We start from the raw sequence: 18304 nt of genomic DNA on the forward strand, positions 1-18304 counted from the left end.
GTGATTCAGTGCTATATTGAGGGAGCGACGTGATTCAGTGCTGCACTGAGGGAGCGATGTGATTCAGCGCTATACTGAGGGAGCGATGTGATTCGGCGCTGCACTGAGGGAGCGATGCGATTCGGTGCTATACTGAGGGAGCGATGTGATTCGGCGCTGCACTGAGGGAGCGATGTGATTCGGTGCTGCACTGAGGGAGCGATGCAATTCGGCGCTGCACTGAGGGAGTGATGTGATTCGGCGCTGCACTGAGGGAGCGATGTGATTCGGTGCTGCACTGAGGGAGCGATGCAATTCGGCGCTGCACTGAGGGAGTGATGCGTTTCAGTGCTATACTGAGAGAGTAATACGATTCAGCGCTGCACTGAGGGAGCGATGTGTTTCAGCGCTGCACTGAGAGAGCGATGCGATTCAGTGCTATACTGTGGGAGCGATGCAATTCAGCGCTGCACTGAGGGTGCGATGTGATTCAGCGCTGCACTGAGGGAGCGATGTGATTCAGTGCTATACTGGAGGAGCGATGTGATTCAGCGCTGCACTGAGGGTGCGATGTGATTCAGTGCTGCACTGAGGGAGCGATGTGATTCAGCGCTATACTGAGGGAGCGATGTGATTCAGCGCTATACTGAGGGAGCGATGTGATTCGGCGCTGCACTGAGGGAGCGATGTGATTCGGTGCTGCACTGAGGGAGCGATGCGATTCGGCGCTGCACTGAGGGAGCGATGTGATTCAGTGCTATACTGAGTGAGTAATACGATTCAGCGCTGCACTGAGGGAGCGATGTGTTTCAGCGCTGCACTGAGAGAGCGATGCGATTCAGTGCTATACTGTGGGAGCGATGCAATTCAGCGCTGCACTGAGGGTGCGATGTGATTCAGCGCTGCACTGAGGGTGCGATGTGATTCAGTGCTGCACTGAGGGAGCGATGTGATTCAGTGCTATACTGGAGGAGCGATGTGATTCAGTGCTGCACTGAGGGTGCGATGTGATTCAGCTCTGCATTGGGGGAGCGTTGTGATTCAGTGCTATACTGGGGGAGCGATGCGATGCAGAGCTGCACTGAGGGAGCGATGCACAGTCAGTGCTATACTGAAGGTGCAACGTGATTCAGTGCTGTACTGGGGGAGCGATGCATTTCAGTGCTATACTGGTGGAGCAATGTGATTCAGTGCTATACTGAGGGAGCGATGCGATTCAGTGCTGCAATGAGGGTGCGATGTGATTCAGCGCTGCACTGAGGGAGCGATGCGATTCAGTGCTATACTGAGGGAGCGATGTGATTCAGTGCTGCACTGAGGGAGTGATGTGATTCAGCGCTGCACTGAGGGAGCGATGCGATTCAGTGCTATACTGAGGGAGCGATGTGATTCAGTGCTGCACTGAGGGAGCGATGTGATTCAGTGCTGCACTGAGGGAGCGATGCGATTCAGTGCTATACTGAAGGAGTGATGTGATTCAGTGCTGCAATGAGGGTGCGATGTGATTCAGTGCTATACTGAAGGAGTGATGTGATTCAGCGCTGCACTGAGGGAGCGATGCGATTCAGTGCTATACTGAAGGAGTGATGTGATTCAGTGCTGCAATGAGGGTGCGATGTGATTCAGTGCTATACTGAGGGAGCGATGTGATTCAGCGCTGCACTGAGGGTGCGATGCGATTCAGCGCTGCACTGAGGGAGCGATGTGATTCAGCGCTGCACTGAGGGTGCGATGCGATTCAGCGCTGCACTGAGGGAGCGATGTGATTCAGCGCTGCACTGAGGGTGCGATGTGATTCAGCGCTGCACTGTGGGAGCGATGTGATTCAGCGCTATACTGAGGGAGCGATGTGATTCAGTGCTATACTGAGGGAGCGATGTGATTCAGCGCTGCACTGAGGGTGCGATGCGATTCAGTGCTATACTGAGGGAGCAATATGCTTCAACGCTGCATTGAGGGCTCAATACGATTTAGCGATTCATTGAGTGAGTGTTGCACTGTCAGTTGGATGAGGTAAACTCTGAATTGGATGTAAAACATCCCATGACACTATTTCAAAGGGCAGGGAATTATTCCCAAGGTCCGAATCAATCTTTATCCCTCAACCAACATGTCAAAAACAAATTCTCTGGTGATGATCACATTGATGTTCTGGGACCTTACTGAGCACAAATTGGTTTGAGTGTTCCCTTAGTTATAAACATAATGGCACTTCCAAAAAGCTTTGTTGACTTTAAAGCACTTTGAGATGTCTTAAGGTCATGAAAGGCGCAACATAAATACAAGTATTTAATTTTCAGCCACCTTTTTGTCTTTTCCAGGTCCTCAATGTGCAATGTTATCTTCGGATTTCAAACAATTTTTTAAACTTTAGAATTATTCTTCGTCTTGCCTGTTGTATGGTCTCACTGTGTATCTGGTAAATACATCCTAACCAGTCTCCCAGTTTCTATTCTCCATGAACTTCAGCTCATCTAAAACTCTGTTCTCTGGATCTCCCCTGTTCCAGGACCACTCCAGTATTATCACGAATCCAGAAATAGCTCAAAGTTACCATTGTCATCCTCATGTTTAAATCCCTTCCTGGTCCTGCCACTCCACATGTTACCCCTTCAACTGAACTAAACAGCCCCAAATTTCCATGGTTCTTATGGCTCAATTCCATCCCTCACCCACCCAGTTGGCAGTAGATTATCAAATTCCCCATCTGAGCCCCTCCGCCTCCCCCTCATCCTTTTAGACCAACCTTAAAGCCAACTGCTTGAATAAAAGTTTTAGTTACATATCCTAGTATCCCATTGCACTGGGTTCATTTATTTCTGATTACCCACTTGGAATGTTATTCTACTTTCAAGGTGCAGCATGAATACAAGATGCTGTTTCATTGATCTGTGCAGCCAGCTCGAGTGGTTCAGCATGCTTGGAAAGGCCAGAAAACATCAGGCATACCCTTTTGATTGCACCCCATCCACAAACATTCATTCCGCCCACCACCAAAGAACAGTGACATTACCAGTGGCTCCTGAGGCAGCTCGTTCAAAACCCATGACCGCTACGATCTAGAAGGAGAAGGGCAGCAGATACATGGGAACCCCACTGTCATAATATACACCAGTATATCATTGTGCAGACACACACTGATGGACACACACAGGGACCAATCAACATGTACAAACACCGCAGCCAATCACCAGTTAGAATACACACACTATAAAGGCAGAGGGCACCACGGTTCCCGCTCATTCTGGGTGCTGCCTCTGAGTGTAACAGGAACTCATCCAGCACAGACTCACACCACGTGCTGAGAGAATCAACTGGTTCGGACAAGGCTTAGGTCTCTAGTTTAAGTTAGCATCATTTAGGCCCACAGTCATCGTGTGTTAGTTAGTTAGAAGTAGTTAATAAAATTGAGTTGAACCTTCATCAGTGTTGGAAGTGTCTGTTCATCTCTCAAGTCTACACTAGCCAACACTTCACCCACCACCTGGAAGTTCCCCTCCAAGTCACTCACTCTCCAGGCTTGGAAATATATTGCCGTTCCTTCACTGTCACTGGGTAAAAGGCCTGGAACACTCTCCCTAACAGCACTGTGGCTGTACCTGCACCACAGGGACTGCAGCAGTTCAAGGCGGCCGCTCACCAAGTCTTCTCAAAGGCAATTAAGGATGGGCAATAAATGCTGACCTAGCCAGAGAAGCCCACATCCCATAAATTAATTAAGAAATTCACCATGGCAGTAAGGTTGAACATGCGAAAGCCAGTCTATGAATCAAAATGTCCTTATATCTAATGCTAAAATGACACACTGCTAAAATTTGGGGCAGCACGGCAGCATTGTGGATAGCACAATCGCTTCACAGCTCCAGGGTCCCAGGTTCGATTCCCGGCTGGGTCACTGTCTGTGCGGAGTCTGCACGTCCTCCCCGTGTGTGCGTGGGTTTCCTCCGTGTGCTCCGGTTTCCTCCCACAGTCCAAAGATGTGCGGGTTAGGTGGATTGGCCATGCTAAATTGCCCGTAGTGTACTAAAAAGTAAGGTTAAGGGGGGTGTTGTTGGGTTACGGGTATAGGGTGGATACGTGGGTTTGAGTAGGGTGATCATTGCTCGGCACAACATCGAGGGCCGAAGGGCCTGTTCTGTGCTGTACTGTTCTATCTATCTATCTAAAATAATAGATTTGCACACAATTCTAACAATATATTGTATAATACTGCTCTCCCTATTCCAATTGCAAACTAAGATCCAGTTCTTAAGCAGAGTCCACTACCATTACAGTAATGAGGAATTGCAATAACTTCTCCCTATGCCTACATCTTACTCGTTACACTATGGCACAGGTACATGGAACCAAGTCAGGATCTGTAAAGCAGCAGAAAAGAAGCCAGCACAACGTGTGGTCTTCTCACAGTACACTGAAAGCATGGTTAAGTGACAAACTTAGTTCCAGCATGAGGACAATGTATTTACTATTTGGTAATCAGTAATGGACTGAAAAACTCAGAATAAATTGGGACGCTAGGTTATCACTTGTGGCACCAAAAAGAAAATGCTGGAAAACCTCAGCAGGTCTGGCAGCATCTGTCGGGAGAGAAAAGAGCTAACGTTTCGAGTCCAGATGACACTACAGGTGCCGCCAGACCTGCTGAGATTTTCCAGCATTTTCTTTTTGGTTTCAGATTCCGGTATCCGCAGTAATTTGCTTTTATCACTTCTAGTAAACTTGCAACACTAATACTAACAGAGATATACGCATCCTGGCTCCAAAACATCAATTATTATTTTAAACAATCTACAAAACACCACAATTAGCCACCTCAGTTCTGTATTTCACAACTTGGCACCCTTCACGCCAGAAGCTTTGGGTCTGAAGAGTGCACAAGAGAAACAGACAAAAAGTCTGATCGGATGAAACGTAGGAGTTAACAAAAATACTGGCACTGAACGTGCTGACTTCCAAAAATAAAACTCTTCACCTAGGATACAATTATAGTTTTCTTTTTAAACCAGCACTAAATTGTCTCCAGCAGGCTTTGCACACAAGTTAAATTGGAGATTGACACATAGCATTTTGCAGCAACCACTAGTCAGTGCAGCCAACAGCACCCCTCCTTTAAATGAAAACTTTGAATTTTTAGCAAGTCACATTTAACCTGAAGATAAACATTGCAGTGCTGAAACACTGCCACATGTAACAATTTGAAGCACTATTTTAAACTAGACATGAATGTAACCATCTGCCAACTAGAGAAATACGGTCGGCTAGGAATTTAATTTATTAGTTACTCGTTAACAGTGACCTACCAACTAGCTTAGCTTGTTTCTCGATTTAAAAAGGACATTTTATCATCCAATACATTTTCAAAGGGAAATGTTCTCAAATTGTCACGCCCAGCGTCATGGCCGAGTCGAAGTGCTGCATAACAACAACTGGAGATTGCTACGGACATTATATGGAAGAGCAGTGCGACTGACTAAAACCTCAAACGATGGGCGACTGTAGAAAAACGCATGGAGCCAGTCAGGATACAACAAGAAAGAAGCTGTAGGCCTCCAAATTCCATGTTGGGGTGAAACAGTATCCATAAAGCTCATGGATTTCTTCTGCTCTCCAGCTGTCATTTGCTGGCGCAGAATAAGGGACACCTCTGTAATTTCAAGGGACCTAATTAAGTATAATTAACCAACATGATACCAGGACAACAACTTAATGAGGTCCTCCAGACAAGGGATTAATTAAAAGAAGCAGTCACTGTGTGTTTTAAATAACAGGTGAATTATAGGGGCAATAGATCTTTTCGCATCCATTAATTATAAGTTGTACCTAGGATTACACACAAATGCATGTCAGCCATCTGCGTTTGACACAAAGCACTCAGCAGCTTTGGAGATCTGGCCTGTGCGTCAGCATTTGTGGATGAAATTCAGTACAGGAAACAGTCTTCCTAGTTCTTGTGTCCAAACTTCAGAAAATTAGGAAAGAAATAGTATTGGAGGGTAAAAGAGTAATCCATGGAAGATTAGATGCATCGGTTTTGATCTCCAGAACTGCTAAGACTTTGCAACAGTCTTTATGGATTGGAAGGTAGCAAATGCAATATTGTTATTCAAGAAAGGATAAAGAGAGAAAAAAATTGCCAGTTAGCCTGACATCAATAGTAGGGATAATGCTACAATCTATTATGAGGGAAGTTGCAATGGAGCAGTTAGAAAATCTCAAGATGATTAGATAGGGCCAGCATATATTTATTAAATGATAATAGTGTTTGACAATTCCGTGAAGATTTTTTTCAGGATGTATCTAGTAAGATAAGGAGGGATTTCGGTGGCGGTTAGAATATGATCGGCTGCATATAAGGTGGTTCTGGGTTTCTGCTTTTCTGTTTTTCATTTTCACGGTAGTTTGAGGTTTCCTTTCTTTTCCCTCGAGGGGGGAAACGGGCTCTTTCTTCCCAGAATGTATGATGTTAAAAATTGGATTGGGAAAGGAGGGTATTTGTAGAGACGGTGTAGATTCACACCAGTTGATCATAGGAGGAGATTTCAGTTTTGTATTAGACCCAAACATTGATAAGTCGAGCCCCAAGTCCTGGGGATGGCAAAGGAGCTGGCAGTGTTCATGGGGCAGCTGAGAGAGAGAGCTTTCCTTCTTGCACGTGCACCGGACATACTCACGAATAGAATTTTTTTAATGGTGGGGACATAGTTACTCCCAGAGTTGGAGGAGCCTGGGTATTCACGGATTGTAATAATCGGACTACACCCCACACTATGTGGATATACTGCTGGAAGCAAGCCGAGCCCAAGAGTCCCCACCACCCCGTGGAGGTTAGACACGACACTCCTTGTAGATAAAGGGTTTGTGAAAGGGTGGCTTCAGCCAGAGGGACTATGTGGGATTCAATACAAACGGGTAAGTTTTGCACTCCACGTTCTTGAAAGCATTGAAGGCACTTGTCAGGAGGAGATAATTTTGTATAAAAGGTCCACAGGGAGACGGTTGGAAGGGCGGAAAGACCCTTCTGGAGGTGGACCGCCAGTACTCCCTGGCCCCAATGGTAGAGTTGTTATGGAGAAGAAGCTGCTACAGATGGATTTCGAGCTGTTATGGACGAGGAAGGTAGTGCACCAACTTTGCCGTTGCGAGAGACATTTTGTGTGTATGTGAGAAGGCCAGCTGTTTATTGACTCACCAGTTGAGACGGCAGGCGGTCACGTGGGAGATAGTCCAGGTTAACGAGGGAAGCGAAGGTAAGGCTGGTTACTGCTCTGCACAGGATTAATGGGCATCTGAGGCTTTCTACTGGGGGCTGTGCAATTCTAAGCTGCCGAAGGGTGACTTGGGGATGGAGGAGTTTTTGGATGGGTTTTTCTTCCTAGTAGTGGAGAGGGGCTGGAGGCACCGCTGGGGTTGGAGGAGATTATGGACATTCTATACAATCAGGGATGACACCAGGGCCAAATGGTTTCCTGGTGGGATTCTATAAACAGTTTGTGGCTGTGTTGGTGCCACATTTATTGGGGATATATAATGACTCCCTATGTCAGGGTGAGGGGGGGTGAGGGGGGCTGTTGCTAGCCACATTGGCCTTTGATCAGAAGGACAAAGATCGTTGTTGAATACCAACGCAAAGGTACTAGCCAAGGTGCTGGCGATGTGTCTGGAAGGGTGGAATGAAGGTATCTCTTGGAGATTTTGGAACGATTTGGGTTTGGGCCAACATTTATCTCCTGGGTGAGTCTGCTGTATCATGCTCCCATGGCTAGTGTCCGAACCAACGCTGTGAGCTCAGGGGAACAAAGCAGGGATGCTAGCTATGCCCATTACTGGTCATTGCGCCATAGACCATCGCGGTTAGGTTGTCTACCAGGTGGAGGATATAAAGAGGGGGGATAAGGAACATAAGAACATACAGTGCAGAAGGAGGCCATTCGGCCCATCGAGTCTGCACCGACCCATTTAAGTCCTCACTTCCACCGCATCCCCGTAACCCAATAATCCCTCCTAACCTTTTTTGGTCACGAAGTGCAATTTATCATGGCCAATCCACCTATCCTGCACATCTTTGGACTGTGGGAGGAAACCAGAGCACCCAGAGGAAACCCACGCAGACACGGGGAGAACGTGCAGGCACCGCACAGACAGTGATCCAGCAGGGAATCAAACCTGGGACCCTGGTGCTGTGAAGCCACAATGCCAATTCTTGTGCTACCGTGCTGCCCTACGGTGTCCCTTTATGCGGACAACTTGTTTCTATACGTTTCAGACCCTCTCTCCGGTGTGGGGAGGATAGTGGAGCTGTTGTGGAAGTTTTGGTTCCTTCTCAGGATACAAACTGAACATGAGTAAGGCAAGATCTTCCCAGTGAATGCCTCGAGGAAGGAGGTGGATTTGGGAAGGCTGCAATTTAGGGTGGCCAAGACGAGGTCCAAGTATTTAGTGGTTCAGGTGGCTCATGACTGGGCCTTGTTGCATAAATTGAACCTGGACAGTGTGGTGGAGGGGGTGAAGGGAGACTTGAAAGAGGTAGGATGCCCTTCTTGGTACGGAGAGTGCAGACGGTCAAAATGAACATTCTTCCAAGGTTCTTTCTCAATAAATTAATTTTCTTTAGGGTCAATAAATTAATCTCAGTCTTTATCTGAGTGGGTAAAACCCCTAGGATTCAAAGAGATTTTTTGCAAAGGGAGAGGCAAACCGGAGGGCTGGAGCTACTGAACCTGAACATCGAGAAAGTTCGGGGGTGGATCATGGATTTGGGATCGGTGTGGGAGCAGGTGGAGGAAGCTTCCTGTGTAGGTTCGTGTCTAGGGGCGTTGGCTACGGCCCCTCTTCTGTTCTCTCCGTCCAGGTTCTTTACGAGCCCAGTAGTGGTGGCACCTCCAAGAGTCTGGAACCAATTCAGACAGCATTTTAAACTGGAGCAATGTCACTACTGTGGGATTCATGCTATTTGGGATGGATGCAATTATGTAAGGTATGGAAGAGGGAGGGATCGCGAAGTTCAGGGATTGTTTGCAGGTTTGCGGGGTTGGAGGAGATAGTGGAGAAATTTCAACTCCCGGGGTGGGATAGAGAATGAAAGAGCTTGTTTAGGTATATGCAGATGCAAAATTTTGTTTGCAAGGATCTGTCTTTGTTCCCTCGACGAACAGGACCTATTACTTATGGTAAAGATGCTATCTCGGGGACAGCATGGTTGCACAGTTGTTAGCACTGCTGCCGACGGTGTGGAGGACCCTGGTTCGAATCCCGGCTCTGGGTCACTGTCCGTGTGGAGTTTGCACATTCTACCCATGTCTGCGTGTTTTACCCCCACAACCCAAAGATGTGGAGGGTAGGTGGATTGGCCACGCTAAATTGCTCCTTAATTGGGGAAAATAACAATTGTGTACTCTAAATTTTTTTTTTTTTTTTTAAACGAAAAAGGTGCCATCTCTAGATGAGAGAGGAGAGGGAAGGTAACCCATATATATGGTAGTTGTTGGAGACGGGAAAAGCACTGTTAGAGGGAGTAAAGGAGAAGTGGGAGGAGGAACTGAGCCTGGGGCTGAAGAGAGGGGTGTGGAGCGAGATCACACACAGCATAAATTCCACCTCTAGTGCTAGGCTGAGCCTGATCCAGTTCAAAGCAGTTCACAGAGCGCACAAAGGACAGGTGAACAATGTCTGAGGAGGCCGGCAAACCATTCACACATGCAATGCCCCTTCCCGAAGTTGTGTGATTTTAGGTGTCCTTTTTTGAGATGATGTCGGAGATTGTGGGGGCCAGGTTGGAGCTTTGGCCACTGGTGACAACTTTTGGGGTATTGCACTTGACAGCGCTTCAGGAGGGGAAGGTGGCTGATGTTGATGGGCCACCCTCTTAAACTGCTGAGTGTACAAATGTTTTAATTTTATTTTAAATCAGTTGATGCAAGTTTTTAAAAGCAGCCAGCATACCTCTTCATTCACCTGAGGAAGGAGCAGTGCTCCGAAAGCTAGTGTTTGAAACAAACATGCTGGACTTTAACCTGGTGTTGTAAGACTTCTTACTGTGCTCACCCCACTCCAACGCCGGCATCTCCACATCATGGCTCAATAACTGAGGTTAGGCCAATTGAGAACTTCAAAACTGAGATTGATAGGGTATTTAGGCAAAGGTATTAAGGCTATGGAATCAAGGCAGGTAGAGGAAGCTATCATACAGATCAGCCAGTATTTAACTGAATGGTAGAAATGGCTCAAGGAGATGAATAACCTCTGCCGGCTCCTATATTCCTATCATTCCCGCTACTATAGGATTCTGGGCCCCTGTTGAACTGCCAGCTTCTAAGGGCAGTCAAATTTTCAAAAGCTGGTCAGATTTTGTTCATTTTGCCATATTTAAATTCTCTCCCCCAGAGAGCAATGGGTCACACAATCTGTTCAAGACTGAGTTAGACAGATTTTCAATGTGCAAGGGAGTCGGGAGATATGGCAGGTGGGCAGAAAAGTGAAATTAAGGTTACAATCAGATCAGCCACGGTCTTGTTTGAATGGCAGAGCAGGCCCGATGGGCCAAATGGCCTGCCCTGCTTCTATTTATGTTTTTAAGTTATGTTCTTACATGGGCACATGTAGCATATAAATAGTCACAGGACAAAAACCCATCAAATTACAACAGGTGATGAGAAAGGAACAGAAAGTAGTGCACTCTGTTAGCCTTTTGCAATCTATGAAAGCATAAATCTTCGGAGGACAAATATAGCATTATAATTCCAGAAATAGAAGATAATTACAATTCTTCTTTCAACATATTTCAACTAGAGAGATCCAGTAACTCTGCAAATTACTATGTTGGACTACAAGTATAGAGCAACCATCAACCCACAAAAATAAAACCACTTGTCCAAACCAACTCGTCCAGACTGCAATTAAAACACTCCCTCCCCATTCTCCCCCCCCCCCCCCCCCAACCATAGCAAAATGACACATCCAAGCAGACACTGCCAGGGCACACCATTCCTGGTAACACACAGGCCCATGGAAGCAGCCACTCTGAACGTCAATACTGAGATACACAATGGATTTTTAAATACCCACATTTCTTCAGAGACTGAAGAAAAATCCCATTAACCACCTCCAACACTGCTCCAAACTGGTTTCTCTCTCACCAGCATTAGCTCTGATTATATATTCATAATTGCACAACTCAATCTCCATTAATTCCAGCACCTTTTGGTTAAGTCTATAATTTCTAACACAAAGTCACCTTGGTCTCACCACAGGTTCTAATTAACGACATACTGCGTTCATAACATTGCAAAGCAACAAAATTGCTGCTGTCCCATTTCCCAACCAGGCAGCCCCTCAATACAGTAGAAGCATCGGGCGATAGACAGGAGTTAAGCAATCCTCACAACCAACAGATCAGATCTAAGCTCTACACCAGTCCTGCCACATTGAGTGCTGAATGGTGGAAGGAAATTAAACTCACTGGTGGAGGCAGCTCCACAAATATCTCCATTCTTAATGATGGGGGAGCTCAGCACATCAAGGCTGAAGCATTTGCAGCCACCTTCAGCCAGAAGTGCAAAGCAGATGATCTATTGCGGCCTCCTCTGGAGCTCCCTGCCATCACAGATGCCAGTCTTCAGCCAATTTGATTCACTCCACATGATATCAAGAAACAGCTGAAGGTACTGGACACAGCCAATACTATGGGCCTCGAGAACCTTCCAGTAACAGTACTGAAAGCTTGTGCTCCAGACTAACGACGTCACTGGCCAAGCTGTTCCAGTACAATTACAACACTAGCATCGCCCCTGCAATGTGGGAAATTGCCCAGGTATGTCCTGTCTTTAAGCAGCAGGACAAATCCAATCCAGACAATTACTGCCCTTCTGTCTACTCTTGGTCATTAAGCAAAGTGATGGAAGGAGGTGTTGACACTGCTATCAAGCAGCATTTACACAGCAATAACCTGCTCACGGACACTCAGTTTATGTTACACCAGGGCCACTCAGCTGCAGACCTCATATAGCCTTGGTCCAAACATGGACAAAGAGGTGAGCCCTTGAGAATGACTGCCCTTGACATCAAGGCAGCAAGTGCGTCATTAAGGAGGTGCAGCAAATCTGAAATCAGTGGGAATCAGCGAGAAAAGCTCTCCATTTGTTAGTCATACAAAAGAAAGATGGTTGTGGTTGTCCTTACTCGTCAGTTCAAGACCTCTCAAAAATGATAACAAACCAACATAATGGTCTCCCCACTCTACGGCCTGCTTTATACTATCAGCCTAATTTCCTCTAATTAAAAACCTACCTACCCATTCTTCCAAAAATCGCTAGCAACCTCAACACTTGCGTCTCTTCAATCAGCTTCCAAACATGCACTGTTCATCTGCTTTCTTTCACGCACCTGCTCTAATCTTTCCCTCTTTAGTATGATGAAATCCACCAAGTACATGTTGGTGATTCACTCTCAATCACCATGCCTCATCCCACAGCAGACTCGTGTCAATTCTCCATCCTTCTGTCCAAGGTTTATTGTCAAGTTCTGATTCTTCTCACCAAAGAATAGGTCAGTAATCTTCAAATGGACAAATTGCTGCTATATTCAGGCTGAAGTGAAACCACAGCAACGATCAAACGCTGCACTCCTGGGCCGAACTACGTGTCATCTACAACGACTTGCATTTATACAGTGCCTTTAACAAAGTAAAATGTCACAAGGCGCTTCATGAGTGTGTTATCAGACATAATTTGACCACAATCACACAAGTAGATATTTGGACTGGTGATCAAAAGCTTGGAACATAAGAACAAGGAGCAGAAGTCTGGCCCTTTGAGCCTGCTCTGCCATTCAATGAGATCATGGCTGATCTTTTGTGAACTTTATTCTTCAAAAAACTATCTATCTTTGTCTTAAAAACATTTAATGAAGGAGCCTCTACTGCTTCTCTGGGCAAGGAATCCCATAGATTCACAACCCTTTGGGTGAAGCAGTTCCTCCTAAACTCAGTCCTAAATCTACTTCTCCTTATTTTGAGGCTATGTCCCCTAGTTCTGCTTTCACCCGCCAGTGGAAACAATCTGCCCGCATCTATCCTATCTATTCCCTTCATAATTTTATATGTTTCTATAAGATCCGCCCTCATCCTTCTAAATGAAAAAATGAAATGAAAATCGCTTATTGTCACGAGTAGACTTCAATGAAGTTACTGTGAAAAGCCCCTAGTCGCCATATTCCGGCGCCTGTTCGGGGAGGCTGTTACGGGAATCGAACCATGCTGCTGGCCTGCTTGGTCTGCTTTCAAAACCAGCGATTTAGCCCAGTGTCCAATGAGTACAGTCCCAGTCTACTCAACCTCTCCTCATAATCCAACCCCCTCAACTCTGGGATTAACCTAGTGAATCTCCTCTGCACACCCTCCAGCGCCAATACGTCCTTTCTCAGGTAAGGAGACCAAAACGGAACACAATACTCCAGGTGTGGCCTCACTAACACTTTATACAGTTGCAGCATAACCTCCCTCATCTTAAACTCCATCCCTCTAGCAATGAAGGACAAAACTCAATTTGCCTTCTTAATCACCTGTAAAACAATCTTTTTGCCACTCATGCACTAGGACAGCAGCATGTTTTAATATTTTATCATTTAATTAATAATCCCTTTTGCTATTATTCCGACCGAAATGGATAACCTCACATTTGTCAACATTGTATTCCATCTGCCAGACCCGAGCCCATTCACTTAAACTATCTAAATCACTCTGCAGACATCCAGTGTCCTCTGCACATTTCGCTTTATGACTCATCTTAGTGTCGTCTGCAAACTGGGACACATTGCACTTGGCCCCCAACTCCAAATCAGCTATGTAAATTGTGGAAAATTTACTTGGTCAAAGAGTCTTAAAAGGAGAGAAACAAAACAAAGCAGTAGAAAAGTTTAGGAAAGAAATTTCAAGCAAAGCAACTGGTGAGTTGAAGGCACTGCCACCAACGGCGAAAATCATAAGGGCATAAGAGGCCAGAATAGGAGGAGCACAGAGTCTGCAGAGGGAGATGGGGCTGGAAAGAGAGATAGGGAGGGGTAAGGCTGAAGAATCTGAAGACAAGGAAGAAGGTTGGGGCAGACTCAATGGGCCGAATGGCCTCCTCCTGCATTGTAGAGATTCTATGATGAAAACTGAGACGTTGCTGGGTCATAAGCCAGGTTTGGAAGCACAAAGGCGTTGGGTGATAGAACTTGGTGAAAGTTAAGATATTGGTTACAGAAGTTTGGATGAGTTCGAAAAAGATGGAAAACTGCAGGCCAACCTAGAGGGAGAAGGGGTAGGGAATAGGTAAGTCTGGAGGTTACAAAGGGACAGCTGAGTTAAGTTAAGCAATCCAAGTGATCCGCTGCAGTAATATCAAACAGCACTGGATTACTTGGACAGAGAATTTTCTCATCTCACTTTCCTCAAGATGCAGATTCTATGGTGCGAAAACCCACTTTTTAATTTGAGGATTTACTTAACAGTTAAGACAATATTACAGTCATAAAGACCCCATGAAACGGTGCAGTGCAGTATTTGGCAGTATGAATACATTTTGCAAAATATAATCTGAAACAACTCTCATTGCTTGAAGCTGAAATTTCAGGCTTCCGTATTACTCTCCATTCTGCATTTGTGATGGTCAAGTGAGCATTTTCAAATTAAATCTTCCAGTCTATTACATCAGCACAACTATGGAATCTGCACTACAATTAAAGGCTACATTATATTGGTCCTTAAATGGATGTCCGAGAAGCATGACCTTTTTGGTTTAACCCAGGTGAATAAATCTTACTGAGGCCTTCAAAGCAAGCGTATTAGAATACAGGAGCAGAGGTGCCTTGTTGCAATTATACAGGTTTTGGTCAGGCCACACCTGGAACATCACCCTAATCTGAGGATGGGAGTTGTGGGTGCACAGCAGGCCTACTCCTGCCGCCATGCAAGTGTCTGCAATCAAATTTGTGTGTCATATTTAGAATTTAGAACAGTACAGCACAGAACAGGCCCTTCAGCCCTCGATGTTGTGCCGAGCAATGATCACCCTACTCAAACTCACGTATCTACCCTATACCCGTAACCCAACAACTCCCCCTTAACCTTACTTTTTAGGACACTACGGGCAATTTAGCATGGCCAATCCACCTAACCCCGCACATCTTTGGACTGTGGGAGGAAACCGGAGCACCCGGAGGAAACCCACGCACACATGGGGAGGACGTGCAGACTCCGCACAGACAGTGACCCAGCCGGGAATCGAACCTGGGACCCTGGAGCTGTGAAGCATTGATGCTAACCACTATGCTACCATGCTGCCCTTATTATGGCGGCATTATGACGTTCTATTGTGTGGCACATTTCCGGATGCATTGCACATAAGAAAACCTTTTGGAGTTTGGATAAGCTCACATTACTCACGTATATTTTGTCTTTGCTATAACGAACTCGGACGTTATTCAGGAGAGTAGCTTCATTTAAATACATGAGGCCACCTGGAAGAAAATACGAAAATAAACTTTATAAGTTCAAGCAAGGTAGTGCCTTATAACAGAGGTCAGCTGCAGTTATTGATGTATATTGATAGCTGGAATTCAGTGCTTCAGCAATTGGTTCACAGGATCTAATATCTGCATCACAGGTTCCTGTGCATCCTTTACAAACACAAGGAAATCAACAAATAAACTCTACCTCAAATTCTTTACAGTATTAATTCTCACCACATTATGTGCTGGCAACACGCAAAATTTGGCTCAAGTTGCCAATTACACTTATTCCGTTAATATGTCTTCACGTTAACTGGAAAGTGATTTTTTAAAGTTGTGAAAATCTCCAAATCACAGTTTTTCATATTCACAGTTACAGATCGGCAAGGAAACCAGTTTCAGTTTATCCGTCATTCTTGCCATTTTGAGGTAACTAAGAGCTAATGAACAATGTTCCTCATTTGGTTCAAAAAAATACTTATTCTTAAAAGTTATAATCACACGAGAAATGGTTCTGATCGCTGCTTCAAAACGACAGGTTTTGAAAGGATTTTCTCAGATTAAATGCAACAGAGAAAAAGCAGTCAATGGAAATTCATGCATGAATATGGCAAGCAAAACTCAGAACATGTCCATCCTGAAGACAAACGTAATGAAACAGTCACTATTAATGCCTAAGAATATTGAATGTGGCTGGCAAATAACAGAAAAAAATCTCAAAACATCTAATCTGAAACTGCAATCCTTAATCCCTCAGATTTTGTTACCTTGTGGTCAGTATTTGTCAGCACCTACACAGTACTTAAACCAATTTTCCAAAGGTTGAAATGAAGCCACCCAATTTGGACATTTTGCTTCGCTTGATAAACTTGCTTTTGTATACTGGATGCTATAAAATGAGATTCTGAGAAAACTGTAACTAGGTCAAATGTGACTTGGTGAATTTGTACCATTTGATATCATGAAACAGCTAAAGGCTAGATAGAGCAACGGCCCTGAGCCCTGACAACATCTCAGCTGTGGTCCAGGACTAACTATGCCACTAGCCAAAATGTTCCAACGCAACTACACCACTGGCATCTACCTGATGATGTGGAAAATTGCCCAGGCGCCTTGGATCGTAGCATACAAGTTAACCTTTAAAGCCTCAAAAAATTGCTCCAAAAATGGGGTCAATTTACATACACGTTATAAAGTGTGAACTGCTAGTGTTGGTGCAGATGGTCGACATTTGGAAATGTGAAAAAAGCACATCAGTAATTCAAATGAAATCAATGACAGGTTTTATCGAATTAATCAATTCTACAAACTTACCTTTAGCCACAATCAAAATGTTTTAAAAACTGTTAAATTCATTGTCTTCTGCATCTGACGCAGCTACATTCACCCTGAGCCATATTGGCTACGGCATCATCGGGTTCCCACTCTGGATCAGCCTGTACCAGCCTCCCCGGACAGGCGCCGGAATGTGGCGACTAGGGGCTTTTCACAGTAACTTCATTGAAGCCTACTCGTGACAATAAGTGATTTTCATTTCATTTTCATCAGATTTGACAGTTTCAGAATCAACCCTCCACAACAAATTATCTTCCTCTCCATCCATTGAATTCAAGAGTTTGCATTTTTCTGAACAATCTGATGACAGGTTTGTGCATTAAAGCATGCCACAATTTGACGGCAAACGCGAACAAAACATCTAGCAGAGGAGCACACATATATTGTTTTTGCCATCAACCATCCACCCCACTCCATTCTGCGTCAACATTTTCCTTGAATGTCTTATTGAGGCACATCTGCAAAGGTTGAACTATGGATGTTAAACCCCCTGGCATAACTGCAATGTGGGTGTGATTTTGTCACAGACGTCTCTTGATCTTGTTGGTTATTTGGATCTGAACAGTCCCACACTAATAAGCGGCATTCATTATATTAGCCAATAGGTCTCCACTTCCATACACTACTGATTCATAACTTAATTCCAGCCTCATTTATCTAACTGTTGCCATGGACATGTATGGTTTTAAGTTTAAAAATTCCGAAAGGCTTTAATTTTGCTCCACCGACCATGCAGGGTAGAAACACTGTGAATCTGGTCTTCTCATGCCCCATAGTTGTCACCAGGAGCGTTTTTCAACCTTTCCACTCGTAGTTTGGCCACTGGGTATATCAAAATTCATGTGTGTTTCATTCATGTTGCCCATATGTCATAATGGGCTACCGTCTGATGAAGAATTGCTGGAACCTGAGAATTTTGGCAAAGAGGTCTTTTGATAGTCTGAGTGATCTTATTGTTCTGCTGTAACACCAGATACGTTCATTCACTAAAATGGATACGCCAACTAGTTGTCACTCTGAAATCTTTGCTGGACAGGGGGTTTGATTCGACCATTTAGACATAGAATTTACAGTGCAGATGGAGACCATTCAGCTCATCGACTCTGCACCGGCCCCTGGAAAGAGCACCCCACTTAAGCCCACACCTGTAACCTAGCAACCCAACCCTTTTGGGCACTAAGGGCAATTTAGCATGGCCAATCCACCTAACCTGCACGTCTTTGGACTGTGGGAGAAAACCGGAGCTCCCGGAGGAAACCCATGCAGACACGGGGAAAACGTGCAAACTCCGCACAGACAGTGACCCAATCTGGGAATTGCATCTAGAACCCTGGAGCTGTGAAGCGACAGTGCTACCCACTGGGTTACTGTGCCGCCCCTTTAAGTTTATTTAACTTTGTATATACACATGGTAGTTTTGGTGACAATGCAACTGTACCAACGATTTGAGGACCCATTTGTTTGATCCCTTCTCTCATAGAACATTTGGTCTCTGGCACCTTCTTCA

General features: G+C 45.1%; 1 protein-coding gene across 1 annotated transcript in view; it reads right to left on the reverse strand.

The window, feature by feature from the left end:
• The window catches only part of myo6a (myosin VIa), a 257553-nt gene that overhangs the window by 109744 nt on the left and 129505 nt on the right, over positions 1 to 18304 (reverse strand). The window contains 1 exon segment of the mRNA XM_038802906.1: positions 15398 to 15471. Coding sequence (XP_038658834.1) covers positions 15398 to 15471 — 74 coding nt within the window.

The sequence above is a fragment of the Scyliorhinus canicula genome, chromosome 1 (genome assembly GCF_902713615.1).
Source record: "Scyliorhinus canicula chromosome 1, sScyCan1.1, whole genome shotgun sequence".
NCBI classification, from domain to species: domain Eukaryota; kingdom Metazoa; phylum Chordata; class Chondrichthyes; order Carcharhiniformes; family Scyliorhinidae; genus Scyliorhinus; species Scyliorhinus canicula.